Here is a 24,034-nt window from a genome sequence, read left to right on the forward strand (position 1 = left end):
AAAAGCACTAAAAGAAACTCTGGCATGTTGGTTTTCCCATGGAATTGTTGAAGATTATGGAGTTATACCATAATAAAGCAAATTTGCTCTTGATTGTTTTCAATTTCCTGAGGGAAAATAATTTCAAATAATTTTCTGTTTGATCAGCAAACCCATCAGTCTTAGGTGATCACTCTGGTTAAATGTGAATTACCAAGTGTCAATTATGCAAAATTTTCTATTTATCCACAAATAATTAGTACATGTATGCAAATCCCTACACTTGATTTTCAGCATGTTACATACTACATCGTTCTTCTCAATTAGTCTTGTGCCAAGAACAGTCCTCTACAAATCAGATTCATGAACAGCAGCTTCTGAAAGAAGTTGAAATCACCTCTCTCTTTTTTTACAACCATGAAATTCCTAGGCTCTCAGGTAGCTTCAGTAAAGTCAAGGTAGTCCCAGTACTATCTGGGTTAAGTCACGTATTCCAGAGGAAACTAGTCCTATTTTAGCCACACTGAAACTAATGAGATGTCTAACTTAATTCCCACTGTTTTTAATGGCATTAAAGCATGACTAATTTCTGATTTCCTGTTCTTTGGGCAGTCAGACCCAGCCATGGTCACTCATGTTCATTGCTCCTAGAAAGGATTATTGCAATGTGTGTGCATTGTGCAGAAAGACAATGCTTCTAAAATCCCAACCATTGCTAAATCTTACGAGACACTTTATTAAATCAGTTGTATTGTCTGCCGCTTATTTTTATAAGCGACTCTTCTGGGGGGGGGGGGGGAAATGGGTTACAATTTTTATTAGAAAATATATATCTCTCCTCTGTCCCCAGTACTTATCTGGAAGTAATCACAGAGGTCATAAGGAAGATTCATCAGCCTGGAGCTATCTGAACAAGGCTGAGGTTTCAAAGGAATGTGTCTTGTTCTAATCTAAGGGAAAGAGATTACCCAAGTCTTTTAGAATTGCCCATAACTGGGTGGGAAAAAATACAGGTTGATGAACAATACCCAGGTTGATGAACTGGTATTGAAAATACTGTAGCATACCTATCACTCCTAGAAGTACTGCATCAGCATCTCCAAACCCTGAGAATAAATTAACTCCACCTTGTTAGTTATTAGACAGAAACAGTATGATCAATTGCTATCTGAATATTCGTTAGTGTTGACTTTGTTCACTTTACATTCCTAAGTGAGCGTGTGCAGCTTATCCTGTTTATTTCAAGGTTTCTCCATTTGTTTTAGACCTAGAGGCCCAACTGGGAGGCTGGAGACTCCTCACCCCAACTGAGCTATATATACTGTGATTCATGTTGAAAACTGGGGAGGGATGGATTTTCTAAATCCATCTTGTAATCTACTCCAAGGTAAGTCACAGAAAACTGTTGTTTGAGCAAATAACTGCAGATAAAACAAGAGACAGAAGCCAACATGTCTGAGCCTATAGCATCTAGAAGGCCAAAGGTTCCCTGGTTTAGATTAAGGCATAAACTCCAGTCGCTCTTACATTATGCTGCTGCCCATTTCTAGCTCCAGGTGTCTCTGTGAAAATGAATTATGGAAGGCAAGGAAGCACTCGTGACATACTAGGGTAGGGCCAAGCAGTGGGATGTCAAGATTCAGGGACATAGTATCCAGCTCCATGAAAAGAGCCCATTGGACCCCCATTCCTACTGAAATGCCCAGATGTAGCAACTACATTCTATAATATTGGAGATTCTTCATTGGAGAAGTTTGCTTTTGTTAGTTTTGGGTTCAAACACAATGCTGAATTTATTTGAAGCCAAATAATTATAATCTGTCAGGATATAACCAGGGATGGGTGGATTTCTGGCGAATTTGGGTGGCAATGGTATGTGAGCTATAGGACATTTAGAAGATATTGGTAGGCATGTTCATTAGCTTTATAACACATTTAAGTTGAAATAATAGGTCCTGGTTAGTTGCATATTTGTTGTTTAAAAAGGCACATCCCTAGATAACAAATGTTAGGCTTAATCTTATTTAAAAGAAATTACTGGCTTGTGATGCTATGCATTCAAGAATCAAGGCACTCCATTCTCTAAAAGGGCTGAAAACACATGAACATGCAGCCCAGACTGGATACCATATACCGGAGTTGCCCAGGTGGGCATAAAAGGGAAGGCGCTAAAGCTATCAACATATTGAATACTGGATATCAGATACTGGGTTCTAGCTTAGTCATCTTTCAGACATGCAGTTTTCATGGTGTAGAGAATTTCTGTCCTCTCAGTTCCTTGACAGATTGTCACTTGGGCTGCTTCCACACTTTGCATTTACTGTGGAACTGCCACATTTTCTCCACTCACTTTTCCAGGGAACATGCACACCTGCCTCTCATTCAGAGCTCAGAAAATCTGACTTTGAAAACTCAATGGGTGTGCCATTTTCTCAGGTGTGGATGGCCTATTGCACAGCTAGTCTAGCAAGTTGTGGCTATGTAGACTGCTTTCTAGCCATTTCCTTCTCTATGTTTTTTCCTCATCTCTAGAAATCAGCTCATTAATTTTAAGTGTTCCCTTTCTAAATAGCATTGCATTTATATCAGGTTTTCCTCCCCTCTCCAAGAATTGTGGCATGGGGGGAAATCACAAGGAGTTCAGTTAGAGACAAGAGAGTATTTCCAATGAGCTGTTTCCCCCCACCTCTGACATTTGGGACTTGAAGAAGTTCAAAGCTCAGCAGTCACAGTACCAAGGGCTGATGCACGATGTTGCACTGAGTATGCCTCTTCACCTGTGATTAATACTGGGTTGGGCACATCATGCCTACCCAATTTTCAGAGGTCTACAGGATTCCCAAATGAAAATATATGAGGGAACACAACTACTCAATAGCTTGCTTTATTAATGAATTCTAACTAGTGAAACGGAAAAAGAATCTGCTTAGCAGCCACAAAACCAAATTTCCTGTTGCCTCTGCAGCAGCAAAACACAAAAATCTAAGCAGGAATATACGTTCCTGCATTGCAGGGGGTTGGACTAGATGACCCTCAGGGTCCCTTCCAAGTCTATGATTCTATGCACACCCTGTAAACCATCTGCTATAGCACTGGTCAGCCAAGCTTCAGAACTTTTCCATACTCAGAGCTGTACATGCAGACAGCTATATTAATAAAAACATGCAAGTTTCTCAAGTATGGTAGATGCACGATTCTGCATTGGAAGACATACTCCACAGAAGGAGGAAAGCAAAAACGCACATAATCACAGATCCAATTGCATGTCTGGCTAGGGTCCTTACTCCTTGTTCTAGTCTCAGAAGGCTATGTAGCCCGTTCATTAAGGTCAAAGGAGAGGAAAAGAACCCAAGCTCTAAATGCAGCTAACTACAGCTAGTATTTTTTAAGCCTGAAATAAAGGGGGAAAGAACTACAGTACAATGGTGTCTTGCATGATTTCAACCTTGTGTGGTTGAAAGCTGGCTGGTTGAAATACCGCAAATTAACTGCATGCAAAATGGAGAGCTTAAAACCTTGTTCTGCCCTGGTTTTTCCTGGCATGGAAAGAGCTTTTAAGTTCTCGGGCTTGCTAACAGGGCTTTGGGAGGCTCTTCTGAGAACTTGGACAGCCCTGTAAATTTCTTAAAGGTAAAGATGGTCATGTGGGGGGTTGGGGTTTAAGTGCCACCTCCAGAACATAACCTCTGTGCATGATGCAATTGTACTGTACAGTACAATAGCGTAAGTAAGCAGAGCAGTGTGTAGCATTATTTCAGGAAGTTAAAAAAAAAAAAACCTGCATTGAAATTGTTAGCTCTATTTCTGCCTATAATGAGTCTAGCCCAAAGCAAGTATGCGTACAGCTAATTAGCTTAATTTGGACTGATTTTGAAGGACAAATTCCTTTACACTTTGCTAAGAGTATATACTGCAACATAAATAGGGAAGTGAAAAAAATAAGACATCGTGATATAACTTTTACAAAATGATTTTACAAATCTAACTAAAACAACTAAGGAAGAGCAACTCTTTCTTCTGCAGTAGACTAATGTCTTTTAATTGTTTCTGCCAGGCTTAACTACACACCAAATATTCACCCAAAGCAATAGCAGGCAGTGGAGAGTACAGGCACCCTCTGCCCTTATCGGCAAGACACCACAAAGTTACAGCAGAGGCAGCTGTTGATGGCCATGAGGACACCCGCCCCCACTCCCAGCTGAGGACTGCTTTCATCCCACCTCACCGGCTGCTACTGCTAATGTCACCATCCACACAATTAGCAACAATGTCAGATAATTAATTTTTTGAAAAATAAAATATAGAAAAGTATTGGTAATTCACTGAAACATTTCTATGATTTTTGTTTTTCATTGCTTGTTACTGATTAGCTCCTGCTGAATTTTGTTGGTGATGTCATTTAGTACTGTAGCACCCTCTACTGGAAATATTTTTGTGACTATGCCATATACGAAGTATCTACTCAAACATCTAATGTTTCAAAGAATTTCAAGTGTAAAGTCAGAAAAAGAACAACATAAAGTGGCAAAGGATTTTCATTTTTTGTTAATTATTTAATCTATTTTACCTCACCTTTCCAAAAGCTCAATGTGACTTACAACAAAAAAATTAAAACGAAGTATGCCTATACTTTTGCAAGGGAAAGGATATTTTATGCCTTTCTCACGCTATCATCTCCCAATCCAACTTGAATTGTGTCCCCATCAGCTAAAACATGCCCCCAAAGAAAAAGAAGGTTATAGACCTTACTTTAACAGACTCAGGCTGCATCACAGGAGCTGACATGGCTATGGCACTTTGAGCATAAACTTGGTGATATGCTTGAACTCCATGATCAGAATATGGCTGGTAAACAAATGAATATTGAAAAACATATTTACAAATATATTTACAAAACAAGTATATATTAAAAATAGCATAAACAGGAAAAATGTGCACAGAAAGCAATTTTCATGGCATCATTTCAGAACTGCTTTTTAATGTTATGTTAGTTATCCAAGAACCCAACTGACCTTGGGCTAATTGTTTATCTGCAAATTTCCAGGTTGTTTTTTTTTTGTCAGAATAGATGTAAAGGATGTAGACCTGATTCTGACTTCTGCTTGTTGTAGGTTAGATGTTAGGGCTATTACAGACACCTTTTTACCTGATTAGGGGCCAGGAAGGTTCAAAATGACTCGAAGAGATCCACAGTATATTTAAATAATTAGTGGAAGCATATAATAATGCAGAACTGGCAGTGCTAAATGTATACAATATATGATGCAAGGGGGAAATCTTATTCTTTGGTTTGCAAGTTATAAAGTTGTCAATGTATCTATAGAATTTTGGCCCATCTACTGCACAACGGGCTGGGAAGAAATTTGATTGCTTTTGCATTAAAAACGAATCAATCCAATTTGCACTTTCCGAAACAATGTAAGAACCAAAACCCAGCCACCCTAAGAAAGTCACACCTATCCACATTTTGCGATGCAGTTCTCTCAACAATGTTTATAATAAATGAATATATTAGGTAAAAATGTGCATAAATTTATATATTAGTGAAAACAACAGATTAAAATGCATTATATTAGAAAAATTGCTTGCAAAATGTGTATATTAGTCAAACATGTATACAAAATATGTTTATTAGGAGAAATTAAATGCTGAAGAATTTTCATGAGGATTTTCTCAAATTGCTGCAGAAACGTGGAGAACTGAAATGAAGATTAGAAAAATGAGAAAATGAAAATTGAAATTGATAGATCCTTCCATCCCTACTGTACAGTGGCCCCCGCCCCCAACTTAGCTTGCTCTCTGGTACTTATTGAGCTAACATATCTTGACTAAAGATTGCCTATGCCCCTTCTATGCCTACTGGCACTCAAGGTTCTTTGCAGATTATGTGTCTCCCATTTTAACTCTACAGAAAGTAGATGAGAAATGAATGATTAAGTTATTTATTTTTAACCCTCCGGAGTCAGCAGGGTTACTGTGGTGTCCAGCAGCTGTTTGAAATATTTGTTAAACTTAGCAAACCTGAAGCACTTCATACTCCCGTGTACACCTTAACAATTATGGGGTCAGCTATATTTATACTCTCTTTTCTATTTTAAAAAAAAATTGTTTAACTTGCTAAGATACCAGGGTTCCTATTTATCTCTATTCATACTGTTGAGAGTTTAGGGGCAGAAGTTAGGCTGTATGCCTAAGTCCCTTCTAATTCCTGGCTCCAAAAAGGGTTGGAATCTAATGGAATATCCCATTGTTGAGTTAGCCAGCCAAGGGCCATAATGGTCCTAAGCATGGGTTGTTAATACAAGAAAGGAAGTTGCTCTGTGTCAGAGGGTAAGTGGGTGGATCCCCTTTCACCTGGCTGGGTGCCCCCCCACCTGGCTAGTAATTAGAAGGACAAAAACCAGAGTTAGGGGGGTAAGCTGGGAGCCAGAAGCAGACAGAAGCCTGAGTGAGAGCCATGTCTGATTTCTGCTTGAATCCAAGGCTGTGGCTATTGGGGGAATAATACGTTCTGCAGTGTTGATGCTGTGAGCCCCTCTATTGTAGGCTCAGGTTGTATATATGTGTAAATAAACCATATATCATAAAGACACCACAGTTTCCGCCATCCCTAATTCCGAGGAAACCAAACCCCGAGTAAGCACCTGGAACCCTAGAATCCCACACCGGTTAGAGATTGGAGTGGCATGCAACAATTTGAATGGGAGAATGAAACTACCAAACACCTTAGTTAACTGGGATCTTCTCGACTTCTCAAATCATGGTCAGGAAAACCTTCCACTTGATTCTACATTAAGGTTTTCCACATTGTGCATGCATGCATATGCATACACTTATATAAATTTAGCTATACTAATATGTGTGGGTTTGACCATTCTGTGCTGGTTTGCTGTTCAGTATGAGTTAAATTTTATGTCCTGCTAGATGTCAAATTGCAGTCAAGACATCCTGATTACTTTAAAAATTTGAAAGTGGGACATTTGTACATTTCTCTCTATGTGACATTTTTAAAACCAAGTTTCAAGACTAAGGGCTTCACCTCATAAATGAGACCATCATAATAGATGACACATAACTCCACATGAAATGTAAAGCTGGGTTGTGAAAGTAATAATTAATTAATAATACATTTTACTGTTATTATTATTATTTTGATCCTTCAAATGCTTCAATGAGCATTGGTGGTGAATGGGATTTCTAATGTCAGCCAGGAATATACTGCCTATGTTTGCAGAACCCAAACTGAATTTAATAGCATATAATAAAAAAGCTAGTTTACTGGGTTCTGTCAAACAGTAGCAGAACTAAGATTGCTTCCAGACGGATTGTGGATGACATATTTTTACAGCATCCACATGATGTCATTGCCATCAAAATGCCAACGAATACTTTTTACATCTAAACTAGATTTCAACACAAAAACTCAGAAGTAAAAATAACCTATTATCCATCCATGGTTACTGCTCATCTGGATTTTTAGGGCGGGCAGTTTGTCATGTGTGGGATGATGTTTCAGTGGATGGCTCTATCAGTGCACCCCTATTTCTACTGGCTCCTCACATGAGCATAAGTTAACCATTTTGTTTCTAGCAGCCAAAACAATGGACTCAGCTAGAAAAAGCGTTTTATATGCATTATAACACTGTGACACCAGATGGTGCTGTGGAGTTCCGTTTTTGCCAACACAATTTCTCACAGTCGTACCTCGGAAGTCAAACACCTTGCGAGTCGAACTCGCTCCCAAACCTGGAAGTGAGTGTTCCAGTTTGCGAACACTCTTTGGAACCCGAATGTCCCATGCAGGTTCCGCGGCTTCCGATTGGCTGCAGGAGCTTCCTGTAGCCAATTGGAAGCCACACCTTGGTTTCTGAATGTTTTGGAAGTCGAACTTCCGGAATGGATTCCATTTGACTTCCAATGTATGACTGCACAAAGTTTGCAATGCATTTAATTGAAGTGCTTCTTGGCTGTGTCTAGATCCAACCAATCTAAATGTGTCTACTTCCACTAACCCACTTCAGAGGAACTCTTATTTCAAGATTTCCACATAGTACAGTGGTGCCTCGCAAGACGAAAAGAATCCGTTCCACGAGTCTCTTCGTCTAGAGGGTTTTCCGTCTTGCGAGGCATTTTTCTTGCGGGGCACCACTGTACATGTGAAGCATTATGCTGGAGTACATTGCAATATATGCATCAGACTTTTTTAAAAAGATTAATACAGCAATTTCATGTAGACCTTGTGAGACTGGTGCTTTCGTACATAATATTGTAAGCACATGTATGTATAGAGTACCCAAGGTGAATGTCAAGTACGGTAAATTAGAGGAATTAAATGTTATCAAGAGTGGGAGAGAATGGGTGGTGATTGGGTGGGAGTTCTGAAAGGGAGTTTAAGGGTTGCTGGAGAGACAGTCTGCTGTTGAGAGTAGTGTTGGGAGTGCCTGGTAGACGGTGTGTGAGTTGGTGATGAATGTGTAGCAGGGTTAGCTGATTAGTAAAGAATCAGTATTATAGTAGGCATTGTTGTACATATAATAAAGTAACAAATAAAATAAAGGAAGATTAATTAATTGTATTACACCACATGCCTATTATTTGGTTACACTGGGGGTGTGTTCAGATAAACATTATCTGATGTTGGCAGCAGGAATAAAGGGGGATTATTGAAATACCTATCAAAAACTCAACTCATAGCTGCACAACATTTGCTCTTGCACCACTTCTCAGATAATATTTTTTAAGGTGAATGCACACAGATACAGAAATATCTGCTCACATGCCCAGAATGGGAAAAGGTAGTGGAGAACAAGAGAGGAATGACTGAGGGGAGAGACAGAAAAACCCCAACCCAGATACAATCTGACAAGCTCCACCCACTGGCGTGGAGGACAGGCAGAAGTGCCTTTTACTGCATAACCTTTTTGTGATATAAGGCACTTGTCTGGAAGCACCCTACAAAACTGATATGAGATCAGGACTATGCAATACTGAACCGGTAAAAGACCAGAGCTATACTGATAGAAGTGGGCTTTATTTCCAAACTGTTCCCTCAAAATTCTGTAAGATAAAATAAAGGGACTACTACATTCAGTGAGATTACTGAAGGGGTAAGTGTCACTGTAGTATACTCAATTAATTAGTACTGCTAATTACTTTCTCTCATATGTGAATGGAGAATACTCAGTCTATGAATGCCCCCCTAGCACACAGGCCTCATTGAAAGATACCCCACAGATTTCTAAAATGTTTGATTATAGCAAATTCTTTCTTCATACATTCTCTATGCAATCTTATCAAATTATCTACAAATAATTAAATAGGTAGAGCAGATGCAGCCTACAAATACTTTTTCTGAGTATAAGTACCTCTGGAACTGCAGCTTCCATTAGGGAAAGAGGAGGAGCGACACATCCACCATCCTGCGCAATCTCCAGGGGCTGGTAAGTAATTTCAGAAGGATGTAGATAAAAGAATGAGGTGGGAGAGGCAGGAGACTAAAAAAGAGAAAACATTGTTTTGCATATGACAAATTCAATTGTTAGAAGAATTCAAGCTAAAGAAAAGCTAAAGAAGAAGAAAAAATGTAATATATGATTTCAATGCAAATATGATAACTATTATTTAAGTGGAATGCTCTCCCCCTGGACATACTCTTAGCATTGACACTTACAAACCCATGTGTTCTAAAAAGTGTGCATGCATTTGAAAAATAACTTGTTTCCAGTTTGAATTGAATTCTAGCTTACTCAAAGAGTTTGTCTCTTCCTTCTCCATCACATTCCCTCCTCCCAAAATTCTACAAGCAAGTAATTAGGACTATGCGCCAAAAACAGTCCCAGCTAATACCTGAGGTAATGTAATGAATCTACTGAAGGCAGTATTTTGAAACTGTATAATTTTGAAATTTCTAGGATGTGAATTTACTGGCTTGTACCCACACTTTGCTTCTGCCAACAGGAATATTCCCTGAGCAGCATTCCACTCAGAGGATGCTCCTATAGGCAGACTTTTGCCTCTTCACTTTCACTCTCTGAATAACTACTCCAGAGGGGCAGTTACAGATAGGTAGCCGTGTTGGTCTGCCATAGTCAAAACAAAAAAAATTGCTTCCAGTAGCACCTTAAAGACCAACTAAGTCAGTTCTTGGTATGAGCTTTCGTGTGCATGCACACTTCTTCAGATACACAGATACATATTCTGTGTATCTGAAGAAGTGTGCATGCACACGAAAGCTCATACCAAGAACTGACTTAGTTGGTCTTTAAGGTGCTACCGGAAGGAATTTTTTTTGTTTTTACTCCAGAGGGCTGAGGGAGCCCCACTCTCAGGAATGGTAAGGGGCTGCAACCCCATGAAAACAGCAAAAAATTACTCCTCCCCCTCCCATCCACCAGCAGTATCCTCCTGCTGAATTAAAAGTCCATTTCATTCCATTAAATCTGGACCTGCATGTCCGCCAGGAGCAATCAGTGTATCACATGGCATCATGAAGTGTATACCTCAAACCAACAGAGAGTAGTATGGTATAATAGGTTTAAATCCATATCACAAATCCCAGCCACAAAGGCTACTCACCTCTGGCCAGTTACTATCTGACAGCCCTAATCTAATCTTACATAATTGTTCTAAGGATAGTAGTGGAGGAAAGGGGACTGTTTATACTGCCTTAAACTAGAGGAAGGGTGCAATATAAATGTTATAAATAAACAAACAAACAGATTATGGAGACTGAATATAACTTACCTGTGGAATACTCCACTGCCATTGTCCTGGAAGACACTGTGCAGGAGCCTGTGGTAATTGAAAACAACAGTATACTAAAAAAATAGACCCCAAATTCCTCATTTACTGTTTGTAAAATAAAATATATGCTGAAGACATTAACTGCAATAAAGCAGAGTTAAATACAATAAACGCTAAGGTGGACATATTGTCAATCTTTCTTTCTTTAATAACATATAATAGTTGAATCATCTTTGGTTCCTATGTTCAGGACATGGGCAGGTTACCTGTTCTGGCTGAGCTTGTACTCTGAAGCAGAAAGTGCCTAGCTTGTGGGTACTTCTGGATACATTTATGTCACCAGAGGCCCAAGTGTCCTCTGTGGCTTTTACCAGCTTTGGTTCATCAGCTAGGACTGCTCCTGGAGAGGGATAATCTAACCACAGTAGTTCTTGAGTTGGTAACCTAAAGGTTGAATTACTGCAATGTGCCCTTGTGCCTGGTTCAGAAGCTCCAGCTGATGCAGAATGGGGGCAGGGAGCAGACTGCTGATGGGGGCACATGGCCAAGAACATGTCCCTTTCAATTCAACATTCAAAGATTCCATTTGACACCATTGTTAAAATATATACACTGGCTGTCCATCTATAGCGGTACCTCGGTTTACGAATTTAACCCGTTCCGGAAGTCCATTCTTAAACCGAAACTGTACTTAAACCAAGGTGCGCTTTCCCTAATGAGGCCTCCCGCCGCCGGTGCTCTTCCACTGTTCAGCTTCCTTTCTTAGACTGAGGTAAAGTTCGCAAACTGGGACACTACTTCCGGTTTTGCGGAGTTCGTAAACCAAATAGTTCGTAAACAGGGCTGTTCTTAAACTGAGGTACCACTGTACTACTGAGCCTGCTTCAATTAAGAATACATCTTTCCATAATGGTTAGTTTATGGTTTCTGAAAATATTTTTTTGTTAAATATAAATATTACTGTAAACCACTTAGATTTTTTTTTTAGGATAGAATGGTAAAACAAACATACATACATACATACAAACAAACAAACAAACAAACAACTATGAAGTCAATTAAACTATGAAGCACAATTTCCTCTCCTATGCTGCCATAAAGTAGCCAAAAGCATCATTTATTTACCTGATAATGATATGTAGGTTGTTGATAAACAGGCTGAGCTACCATCACAGGAGAACTAGAAATAGAACGTGACTTTAAAAAAGAGAACAGCAATTAGAATCTTACTGAGTTGTCCAAAGAATTATTAATATGCTACTAAGAAATACATTTTAAGCAATACATTAAAACACTAAATTATAAGCAAACAAACAAATCATTTACATTAAGTCACAGATCAGAAGTGCCATTCGGGCTTTTGCTATCTATCCTCCTTTATCCTCCAAAACATATTCCCCTTCAATACACTTTTCATAGTTAACCATAGTACAGTGCACCTTGGTACTGGAACGGCTTGGCTCCCGAACGCCGCAAACCCACCGCAAAGTGAATTTGGAGTGGGATACTGCACACACAAAACTGTCAGTAATCTCAGGGTCGTAAGTTCAAGCCCTACATTGGGCAAATGATTCCTGCATTGCAGAGGGTCGACTAGATGACCCTTGTGGTCCCTTCCAACTCTACAATTCTATGATTCTTTGAAATCCTATGGAGAATCAGGCTAGGATCATTCCTATGATTATTAATTTTTAATCAAAGTTACAAGGGCCCATAGAATGGCTACAATTCTGTGTTGCATGCATTTGCCATTTGCTTGCCCATCCAAATTCTTTTTCATAGTTATTCCTGCTGACTCCCTCAGTTGCTTTTTTATATTCAGGGGAATATACTGCACCCTTTGAATAAATATGCTTTTTAGTTGTTACTGGACAGTAGAGTTGCACTTTTCACAAAAGCTGCTTACAACAGAGGTATGAAACAAAGTCGCAGTTAGAAAGGCAACAATGTATACTATATAAATTTGTGCTGATAGCTATTCAGAGAAGACAATTAGCTTTAATTTCCAAAATTTAACAATAACAGACCCAAACAGCTACTGGCACATCAGCATTGTCTCAGAACAAAAGAAATTACGTACAGGCCATGGCTGTGGAACAGAAGCAACTTCTGGAGTATGAAAATAAGCTACACCATTATGATATGTGTATGGATATCCAGTTGAAGTAGTCAAGTACATTGTTCCAGCTGCTGGCATTATACTGGATCCTAAAATAAGCAGTAACAAAATTGAAAACTCACAGGTACTTTGCATTCTATCCTTAAAAAAAATTCTAATACATATGGGCTTGGATCCAACAGACCACTTGAACCCAAGAGAGCAGAAAGCACTTCTACTTGCACACCGAGAGCTCTTAAACCTATGCAAATTTCTTAGGTTGCAGTTACAGCTCTCCATAGCACACTAACGCGATGAGGGGTGGGGGGCTGACTCTCAACAAGTGGCTTTTTGAAGGATGCAGAGAACGGCAATGGGAAGAGAGGCAGAAAAACTCTATTCTGTGAGCAGAACACAGCACACACACACACTGTTAGGATCCAAGCTATGATGCTTGTAAATATATATGATGCTTTGTAAATATGCTTGGGTCTTCTTCTTTTGGCAGTTCTTTTGTTTAATTTTCACTTATTAGTTTTTGGGGTAAGAAACCAATTCACTTAACTATAATAATTGGTTGGAGGGATTAACTGTGCCAGCTCCAGGCTGTTGTAGTTGAGAGATCCAATCCTAGGGCCTCTCAGAGGAATTAATGGTGTTGGATCAAGCAAACCAAAGGGCATCTCCAATATGTCCCATTTCTGGTCCTACGGCTCTACGCTTACAGAACTTTCCACAAATGTGACTGTGGGCTCTGGGTCAGACATGTCCCCCATCAACACAGAGCAGATAAACATTTCCACCCCATCCTAATCCCCTCAAATTACAACATCAGAATTTCCCTCTAAATCGCAAAATGTGTTAACAGAAAATTTCAACTCACTGCAATTTAATATTAAGAATAATAAGAATCATTCTGTGAAACTGACTAATGCAGGCATAGGCAAACTCCGACCCTCCAAATGTTTGGGACTACAATTCCCATCATCCCTGACCACTGGTCCTGTTAGCTAGGGATCATGGAGGGCCAGTTTGCATATGCCTGGACTAATGTGATGAAAAGAAGCAACTCTGTATCACCATCAGAAGGCATGTGCCTCACCTTGGCCAGAAGCCTTCCACTATCATGAGCCTGAGTTGGACTATAGATAATCTTGCTAAGAGAATATTAACACTCACTAGTAGGCAAATAGAACAGTAACAGTACAATCCTATGCATGTCTACTCAAAAGTAAATACTACTGAGTTCAAAGAAATTTACTCCCAAGTGTGTGTGTATAGGATTGTAGCCTAAATAATTCTTCATAGCACTGGCATAGCCCAAGATTTTTCCAAAACACCCGTGAAAGATGGGGGTAGGGGGTAGGAAGCAAGCAAGCAAGCAAATACATACGAGGAATCCCTACTTGTTGTTTTCTTATTGCTGGACCAATATTCAGTTTTTTATCCTTATAATTTAGTTTTTCAGCCTAAGCCAAAGCAAAGAAAATACATACAATTATTTACGTTAATAGTTTATTTTTCAAATGTATTCAAATAATGAATGTCTCAAAAATCCCACTAACATCTCAACAGCACGTTTTACAGATACCTTCAGTTCACCTCAAATCTTAATGGAAATGTCTTGTGAACTCAGTCCTTTGTTTTGTGCCAAATGGTGAGTAAGACTCTTTTGAACTGGAGAAGTATTTGTTTAAATAATGTATTCAACTGTGCTTTATACCTAACTACAGTGATCATAAGGATTGAATCAAACAGAGTGGATTAAAAAATAAATAAAACCATCTCAAGAGGATATAAATGCATAATATTTTGATCCATAAAACTTTGATAACTATTATAAATTTTATAACATTTATAACTATAACTAACCATAGCCACAAACAAAAAACAATACTTCCCATGCATTGCTAAATTAGCCAAAGGCCTGGGAGAAGAAGAATGTTTTGGCCTAGCACCTAAAGATATGTAATGAAGGCAGCCAGGCAAGCCTCCCTGAGGTACCACAAAATGGGACCTTCTCAGTACTAGGACCTTATCTTTGGAATCACCTCCTTTCTGAAATAAATCTGGCATTGAAACCGTTTTACCTTTCCACAGCGGCTGAAGATGTACCTCCTTGCCCAAGCCTTCAGATAGTGGTTGAGTTAATATGCCAGTAATTTTGACAGTTGTTGTTTATTTATACTTTGGTAATGTTTATCTGTTTTATATTTTGTATTCAATGCTTTTACTCTTGTGTTACGAATATTGGGTTAAGAGTGAAATTATAAACTAAACAAATGAACCAATAGAGTACACACCGTTTTTGCAGGTCCCCATGTCTAATATACCACATTATTTTGCAAAGTAGTTCATTTTTCTGTGCATCTGTTTGTACTCTATACGTTTGGACACCTCTCAAAATATTGTTCCCAAACTTGGCATGAAGCTTTTTGAGGTGGGGGTGGAAGAGATTGTTGTCGTTGGAATGCCAGGCACCATTTGGAATCAAGGCAGTGGACCAAAACAAGACTTTGTATTAACTTCACTTGATTTTTGGTGTGGCAGGTCCAAACTCACAAACCACATTATCCATTTAAAAATCACAATATTTTTTGGTTTGTGAGCAGCACCAGGCACTCCCCACTACCATACTATAAACAAATGTTACTTAGTACAGTGGTGCCCCCGCAAGACGAATGCCTCGCAAGACGAAAAACCCGCTAGACGAAAGGGTTTTCCGTTTTGGAGGCGCTTCGCAAAACGAATTTCCCTATGGGCTTGCTTCGCAAGAAGAAAGCCCATAGGGAAATCTCCGGGGACCTCTTTTAAATGCTAGCGGTGGGGAGCAAAGACTTCCCCCCCCCCTCCGGCCTTCAGAAGAGGTCCAGGAAGGCCGGCGGGGGCCGAAAGGCTTTGCTCCCCACCGCCAGCATTTTAAAAGCAGTCCGGGATAGCAGGGAAGCGCTTCCCGCTATCCCGGATGGCTTTTGAAGGCAGGCGGGGGGGAGCAAAGACTTTTGCCCCCTGCCCGCCTTCAGAAGAGGTCCTGGACCTCTTCTGAAGGCCGGCGGGGGGCAAAAGTCTTTGCTCCCCCCTGCCTGCCTTCCCGGGGGCTTTTAAATCGCCGCGGGACAGCGGAGAATTCCTCCGCTGTCCTGGGGCGATTTTAAAATGCTGGTGGGCGGCAGCGCAGGCTTCACTGCCGCCCGCCAGCATTTTAAGATCGCCCCGGGACAGCGGAGAAGTCTCCGCTGTCCCGGGAAGGCAGGCGGGGGGAAGCAAAGACTTTCGCCCCCCCGCCGGCCTTCAGAAGAGGTCGGGGGACAGGCTGTCCCCGGACCTGGTCTGAAGGCGGTTTCCATAGGAACGCATTGATTGATTTTCAATGCATTCCTATGGGAAAGACGAAAAACTCGCAAGACGAAAAGACTTGCGGAATGAATTAATTTCATCTTGCGAGGCACCACTGCATTATCAGTTCCTGTCTGTGCACAAATATATAATTTTTAATGAAATCATGTTTACCTCTTGTAGTATTTTCTGAGCGTCTTCCTGAGTTTCAAATGTGATGAAACCATACCTAAGTAAAACAGCATACGTTTTTCTCAGCATATACTATATTTGCAACCTTCCCAAACAAGAGCTGCTGCTTGACATGTATAAAATGAATGCCTCCTCTAATATCACATAAAATGAGGAAGAACCATTGACTGACTTGAGCACTATGGATCAGTATATGTACCATATCAAACAAAGCTAGATTTAAAAATCCATTAAACACAATCTTTTGGCTGGCTTCCCCAAAACAAATTAAGAGTTGTTCTCATGGCCTTTACCAGGATGGTGGCTTTTTACCGTGGTTTAAACTTAGTTTAAACTATTCTACTTAAAACTAGTCATTAAAGTTTCCTATTTTAATCTGTTCTATCAATGCACAACACCTTATTATGGGTTAATTTCAGCATTTGTTACATATTCAAGTTTGTGAATGAATGGATTAAAGCAAGATGACACACATAAAAAGATAACTGACAGAAATGTTTATATGTATAGTTAACATAATGAACCAGAAGTCTTTCTACATGCTTGCCTGTATGTATACTCTCTGTACTTTATTTTCACTAGATTGTTGTCACATTGTGAACTGGGAAGACTTGACTGACAGCAGTAGCAGCATATCCCATGGCAGGTCGGGCTGAGTGGAAGTGGAGGGAGGAGCAGCTTTCCTTCGGCACTCTGTGTGAGATGGAAATGCAATGCCTATGGCATTTTGGTCTGTCAGACATCAGTTCAGAGCAATGAGGACCAGGACCTCAGGAAAGTAGCAAAAGCTGAAGGGGAACGTGAATGTGGTGGTGGTGAAAATAAGAAGTCTTGCACCAACCTGTTGGATTTTCCACCCTGGGAGGTGGGGCCTGCTGGCCCGTATTTGGCTAGCTCACCTTTAGGGTGGGGAAGCAAACTCCCACCCACCTTCAATTACCTGCAAGCCTCAATTGGCATCACTCCCAACCAAGATCTGACAGCAGAATTACTTTCGAGTGCATGAAGCCTCTTACCCATCACCATACCTGTGCAGTCCAATGGGGGATGGGGAGTGTGGGCTTTTGAAAAAGAGGGAGGCTAGAGCAGAGAATTCAAGCAGAGCATGTGGGGCAGTGGGCAGAGTCTCCCTTAGAACTTCCACAAGGGGAGAAGCCTGTGGTTGTGAGATAGTCAACCACAGTACCCTAGTCTGTGAAAACATGAAATGCCATCTTGCCTTTTGTTCCTATGGTTTGGAAAATCATAGTGTAAACTGATATATACTAATTACCTCTAAATAGGAAACTTTTTGTAACTCTTTGTAAACTTTTAACTTTTTGTAAAAGAGCTGGTACTTTCCTTCCAGGACCTGAATGTACCATGAATGACTATGACTGCATAGTTCTGCCTTCTGGAGTGAGCAGGAGGAGCAACTCAGACGAGGATATCCTCCTCCACTGTAGGGAAAAAATGTTGATTTTTAACTATGAGTACAATCCTATACAAGTCATCTACCCAAAAGCAAGCCCTACTAAGTTTAATGAGACTTAATCCAAGTTAAGTGTGTATGGGGTTGTAGTTTTAAGGTGCTCATGTCTTGATATTTATGTAATAAGGATTTTTCCCCTGCATGTATTGCATGAACTAGTATTATTTCTACTTGATGAACAAATGGTTTATTGCACTAACCCCTTTGATACTCCAGCTCTGTCATTTACTATTTTTACTTCTTTGACGCAGCCATACTGGGAAAAAAACTTCCTTAGGTCATTCTCATTAGTCTAGTAAAAGAAAAAGAAAATGATTACATCATCAAATCATTACTATAAATGTACTTAAAATCATCATTTAACTTTGATTTCCTTTATGGGATGTTTTATTTTTTAAATCACATTAATATTGATCACACCATTCTGTATCAACAATTCCACTAACTGAATCGCATCTGTTGTCTTTTTAAATTCAATTTTCAAAAATCATAATTTGAATGCTATTTTTTAGTCTACTGGCCTTAAAGGCAACCTTTCAAGTAGAGGTTAAGTAGAAGTTCCTGCCCCCTTAGAGCCAGTGTTAGAAGAGGATTTGGGCTAGATACTTTCTAGGCTCTACCAGGTCCAAAATTACAACTCTTTCTCCTTTTCTCTTCTATTAAGTAACAGTTTACTAGAGATGAGAAGGACAAGCAAAGTGAACAAATCCAGTATTTTCTCATTGGTTGGTGTTTGTATCTTGAAATTATTGTGCAGTAGCACTATACCTGTCCAACAAATACATAAAATTAGAGCCTAATTTCTACATTTATACACATAAAACTATACAACAAATGATATAAGCAACCTATTAAGACAGAAGTGGAAAAAATGAATGTATTGCTAAGGAACCAAGATCAGAAAAAAATACCTTAAAATCGATTCCTCCAACAAAGATGCGATTAGGAATGACTGTTCCAAATCTTGGGGCACTTGTGGGGTTATTTAAAGGCACTGGCGACACAGTGTTAGGAGACGGAGACAGAGAATCAGTTTGCATCTGATTTGTAGTTTGCTGTTTAAGAGAATATAGTCTTGTTAAGATATATTTTCAACACAAAAAAATTGAAATGCTAAAATGACAAATCACAGCTATTATTTAATTTTAGATGTACTAAGCTACCTTCGGTAGTATCTTCATTCAGGATGCCACATACACCAAATCTAAGATTGCCAGCTGAATTCTACATACATATAGCTAGTTAGTTCACTGAATATTTGCTTCAAAGTATATTCCATTGATTTTAATAGAATTTGCTTTCATATACATGGTTTCAACCTAGTACACACTACCTTTTCTTCACCTGTTGCACCTAGTTACATTTAGAAATCATAATATATTCATTCTGAAAGCAACAAGAAAATGGTAGATAATATTTAATGTTCTTATGATTTTTAATTATGATATGTTTTCTCATTTTAATTATCAAGAAATAAGAACAAGCTGAATTTTACTAATGTGTTTATATCCCACCCTATATGCACATACAAAGTAATACGGTTTATTTAAAAATTCAAAAGGTTCATACAATATAAATCAAGTAAAAAATGAAAAAGACCAAGTTTTTGCTTATCAGAATCATGCTATAGCCAATAGCAAACTTGGTCTCAGGCCTCTCACTGGAATAGTGAAACCAGGGTACTCACAGCTTATGTGGGGCACAGAACAATTTGCTTGTAAATTAAAAGGGTGAGGAGAAGGGGGGGAAACCCCTTAAATGACCCAATAAGGACCATGCTCACTGACCTCCATGAGATAGACTATTTAGGGTGTCAGTTGAAGAAAAACTAAGGGGGAGGAAAACAAGATGGGAAAATTGAGATATACATACTCCTTAACTGTTTATGGTATCGGGGGGAGGGTCATGTCGCATGATGCATAACAACTCTACAAGTTTTGCAAGGTTCTAACCTTTGAAGCTAAGAGCCAAGGAGAACTATGAACCAAGAGAAAGCACTTCCTACATTTACATCCTAATTACTCCTTCCTTGCCCCAGGACCCTTGACTCCAACAGCTTAAGGTGGAGAACTGAACTTGGTACTTTATCAGAAAAATAAGAAACTGAGATGAATTTCAGCTTGGCAGATTGATCCTTTCGTAGTTATGAAAAGGAGACAACGTACCTCTTTCTCTATGCCATTTACAGGGAAGTCCAATGCATATTTATTTGGGAAAACCCACTGTGTTACTCTCAAAGATTTACTCCCAGGTAAGTGTGACTACAGGACTACAGTCTTACAACTTGCATGATGAGATGGGACATGTATGAAAGAGGCTGGGAATATACATGTGTGCAAAAGAGACATCACACCTGATTAACAGTGCAATCCTGTATATGTCCACTCAGTCCGATTGAATTTAGTGGGACTTAGAGCTAAACGTGTGTAGGTTTGCAAACTATGCGATCTTTTAAAAGAGCTTCTTCCAAAATTTAAATTAGCAGAACAAGCAAGTAGACATTCCCATTCTTTATGTGTGGCTTGCTGGACAATTTAAAATTGGTGATTTGGCGCAGCAGAATCCCATTTTTCTACCCTCTGCAAACTTTTTGATGGGAGAAGTACCTTCTTTCAAAGGAAGAGAACTTTTGGTTACAGATCCATGACCCAGTTCAAATGAAATGCTGCTGACTGCAAAATCATGGTGATTAAAATTTACTGAGATTATTTTGGACACAAGAAGGTAATAACTGAAGTGCTATATCGGACTTCATGAGTGAAAAAATGTGAATTCAAGGTGCCTGGGAGGGTGAGAAATACCATCTCTAGCAGAATGAGAAAAAGCTGGTTATTAATACAGCTAGAATTTGCTCTGAACTGCATAGGTACTTTAAATATTTTGAATAATTGTCATATACATAATTGGTAGACAGAGAATTGGAAGACTCTCTTTTTATTTTATTTTTTTCTTCATATCTTGCTTTGTTTATGACTTTTTGGGACGCGGGTGGCGCTGTGGGTTAAACCACAGAGCCTAGGACTTGCCAATCAGAAAGTCGGCGGTTCAAATCCCCGCGATGGGGTGAGCTCCCGTTGCTCAATCCCTGCTCCTGCCAACCTAGCAGTTCGAAAGCACCTCAAAGTGCAAGTAGATAAATAGGTACCACTCCAGCGGCAAAGTAAACAGCATTTCCGTGTGCTGCTCTGGTTCGTCAGAAGCAGCTTAGTCATGCTGGCCACATGACCCGGAAGCTGTACGCCAGCTCCCTTGGCCAATAAAGCAAGATGAGCGCCGCAACTCCAGAGTCATTCAAGACTGGACCTGATGGTCAGGGGTCCCTTTACCTTTACTTTATGACTTTTAACTCTAGCTCTCTGTTAACCCTATTTACATGTATGTTTTGTTCTTTGAATATTTATATGTGAGATAAATGAAGATACACATAGGAAGGTGATGGACAGAAGATGAAGGGTCCCACATGTGAGGTAAGCCAGAGAGGCTCTCTCAGGGTTTGAGGCTGAAGAAACAGGGGAAAGCTTTCTCTTTCTCTCTTTTTTCTTGGTTTGTTACTTCTTTCTTTAGACTGATTCAGTTTTTACTGTATCCTATGTTGAAAAATATCAAAAATTAACTAAAAAAACCACACCTTCTTCCCTAGTAACATTATTTCTGTACTAGTTGAACCGTAAGGAAAAGGTACACCATTATTAGTTTATAAGCTAGAAACTAAAACCAGTAGTAACTATGGTTATGCCAGGCAAGACCATATGGCACTACTGCTAACACTAACCAGGAAAAGACTGATATTTGCATAGGAAAAAAACCCACAATTATATTGTACAAAAATTATCTAGTTCATTTTTAAAAAATTAGTCTTCACAGCAAAAATTATATTCTTCAAAATATTTCTGCAAAATATTCCCACTACATGAGCATGAAATTATCAGAGAACGGGAATGGTGTATAAAATCCGAACAAAATTCTGTTGTAAAAATCATGGCCATAAAGCTTTGTAACAACTGCTATCGAATAGACTGAAACAAGTGTAACTTGCAAGAAAATGTAAAATTGAGTGCTCGTGTTCAGGATTTTAGACACCCTGCCATACCCTCCTATAGGGCACTCCATTCCATCCTTCCCAACAGCCAGTCAGCGTTACATTACCACTGAGCATGCTCAGTTCTCATTGGCAATTCTGGGTGATTCCCAACCAGGGGGGCACTGGTGTTCCAGAAAGATTTTCTAAATGGTGCCATTTCAACTTCATAAATATATATTCCTGCAGTATATACTGTTTGTGTATTTGTATACATATATACAACCCTCGCTACCAACAAGGATCATGATAATTGATACCCATCAAAAATAAATGGAAGAAATAAATGGAAGAGCTGGAAGAAAAATTTCACTATACCTATTTTAACCATTTCTAAACCCAAACCTCTGCTTAATAATTAAGAAACATCATTGTTTTAAATAATAATTTTCTCTCCTTTTGCTCCAGATTGAAGGCACAGAATGACAATGAACAACGTGAGATAAAGTTCAACTGCTGTTAACCATCAAACAATAATAAAAAATACATTATCACAGTGTCCCTAATATTCAGCCTATAAATTCCAAACTTCAGCTTCTTTTCTAGGAAAAAATTGTCATAATTGTTCATAGTGTAGTATCTAGGAATGCACAGGAAGCGTTAGCATAGCACAGTCTGCTATGAGCAACAGAACCACGACAAGGTCCTTCCTGAGTCTGTTGAAAAAAACAACACCAATTTGGAAAAGAAAAATACACCGATATGTCAATTGAGGGGTTAAAAGTTATTAAAAGGAAATCGTTAAGAGACATTAATAAATTATAATTGAAGAACACAACTCTTTAGCCTATATTTCCTCACCATGATTTATAAACAATTTTTCATAAAGAAGCATTTAAAACTCTAAAGGTAAAAGGTAAAGGACCCCTGGACGGTTAAGTCCAGTTGAATTCGATTATGGGGTGCAGCACTCCTCTCCACTTTCAGGCCAAGGAAGCCAGTGTTTGTACACAGACAGCTTTTCAGGGTCATGTGGCCAGCATGACTAAACAGCTTCTGGCACACGGAACACTGTGACGAGTGCCAGAGCGCACAGAAAAGCTGTTTATCTTCCCGCCAAAGCACTACCTATTTATCTACTCATGCTGGTATGCTTTTGAACTGCTAGATTGGCAGGAGCTGGGACAAAGCAACTGGAGCTCACCCCATCACAGGGATTTGAACTGCTGACCTTACAAATGGCAAGCCCAAGAGGCTCAGTGGTTTAGACCACAGCGCCACCTGCGGCCCTCTTAAAATCTACTGCAGCTTGTGAAAAACCAAGACTCTTTTTTGAGATATTGGCTGGGAACTTTTCCATGGAACAATTCAGACATTTTTAAAGTGTATTTTCTGGTTTAAAAATGGAGTTTTAAATAGCTAATCGGTTAAGCACACAGACCATATCAAACTAATCAGAACTAAAAGAACCTCAGAGTAGCTTTCATCTATTTTATCCAGTAAAATTATAAAGTTAGCGCTCTTTTCCCCACAATAACTTAAGAGCACAAAGCAAGGTTATGTAAAAGGAAGTACCGTGGACCCTTGGGTTATGTTACCTTCAGGTAAAGTAACTTTCCGGTTGTGAATGCGGCAAACCCAGAAGCGCTCTATCGTGCCGTGCACGTGTGCAAAAGCAGTGCCTCTAGATGCAGACTTTTGGGGGTATATGCAGACCCCAGGAACCAATTAAGTTCATATCTGGAGGTTCCACTGTAAGGGCAGAGACCATTTCGCCTGGGGGTTCCATTCCCACTCCCCATACTCTCCCAGACCAAAAAGGACATCAGCGCCTAAAATAGTTACTGCCTACACAACCAGAGATCTCATAATAGACAAAATCATGTCCTTTCTTCTAATGTTATTAACAATGAAATCTTTTACTACGTATGTTATGTGCATATATGCCATTAAGAGCAAAACATTAATACTGTATTTTCAGTTTCAGCACTGAAGCTCTGCCCACAACATAATTTCTTACTGCAACACAAAACATTACTGTACTCTCATAATGGTAATTCAAGACTGCAATCTGCTCCTGTATATTACTTATCTGTATTTTGGTTGTGATGATAAACACTTAAAAATGCAATGGGAATACACAAATTCATAGCACATCTTTACTGTCTGCATAACAGCAATCATTAGATGACAGGGT

General features: G+C 39.4%; 1 protein-coding gene across 17 annotated transcripts in view; it reads right to left on the reverse strand.

Moving 5' to 3' along the window:
• BOLL (boule homolog, RNA binding protein) overlaps positions 1 to 24,034 on the reverse strand; it is a 34,577-nt gene that overhangs the window by 4,016 nt on the left and 6,527 nt on the right. For 7 of the 17 annotated variants that reach the window (XM_083713890.1, XM_083713892.1, XM_083713889.1 and 4 more), the window contains exons 2-10: positions 18,731 to 18,874; positions 18,020 to 18,111; positions 16,331 to 16,385; positions 14,214 to 14,289; positions 12,803 to 12,930; positions 11,848 to 11,919; positions 10,723 to 10,770; positions 9,345 to 9,473; positions 4,729 to 4,824 (exon numbers count right to left, since the gene is read on the reverse strand). In XM_083713890.1, the coding sequence (XP_083570016.1) occupies positions 4,729 to 4,824; positions 9,345 to 9,473; positions 10,723 to 10,770; positions 11,848 to 11,919; positions 12,803 to 12,930; positions 14,214 to 14,289; positions 16,331 to 16,385; positions 18,020 to 18,111; positions 18,731 to 18,859 (825 nt within the window). In that variant the 5' untranslated portion in view covers positions 18,860 to 18,874. Of the gene's footprint in view, positions 1 to 1,046; positions 1,086 to 4,728; positions 5,679 to 9,344; positions 9,474 to 10,722; positions 10,771 to 11,847; positions 11,920 to 12,802; positions 12,931 to 14,213; positions 14,290 to 16,330; positions 16,386 to 18,019; positions 18,112 to 18,730; positions 18,875 to 24,034 lie in introns of all 17 variants that reach the window. The other 10 variants (XR_014558207.1, XR_014558211.1, XM_083713886.1 and 7 more) reach the window with 3 other exon arrangements.

This window comes from Podarcis gaigeae, assembly GCF_964106915.1.
Source record: "Podarcis gaigeae genome assembly, chromosome: 1".
NCBI classification, from domain to species: domain Eukaryota; kingdom Metazoa; phylum Chordata; class Lepidosauria; order Squamata; family Lacertidae; genus Podarcis; species Podarcis gaigeae.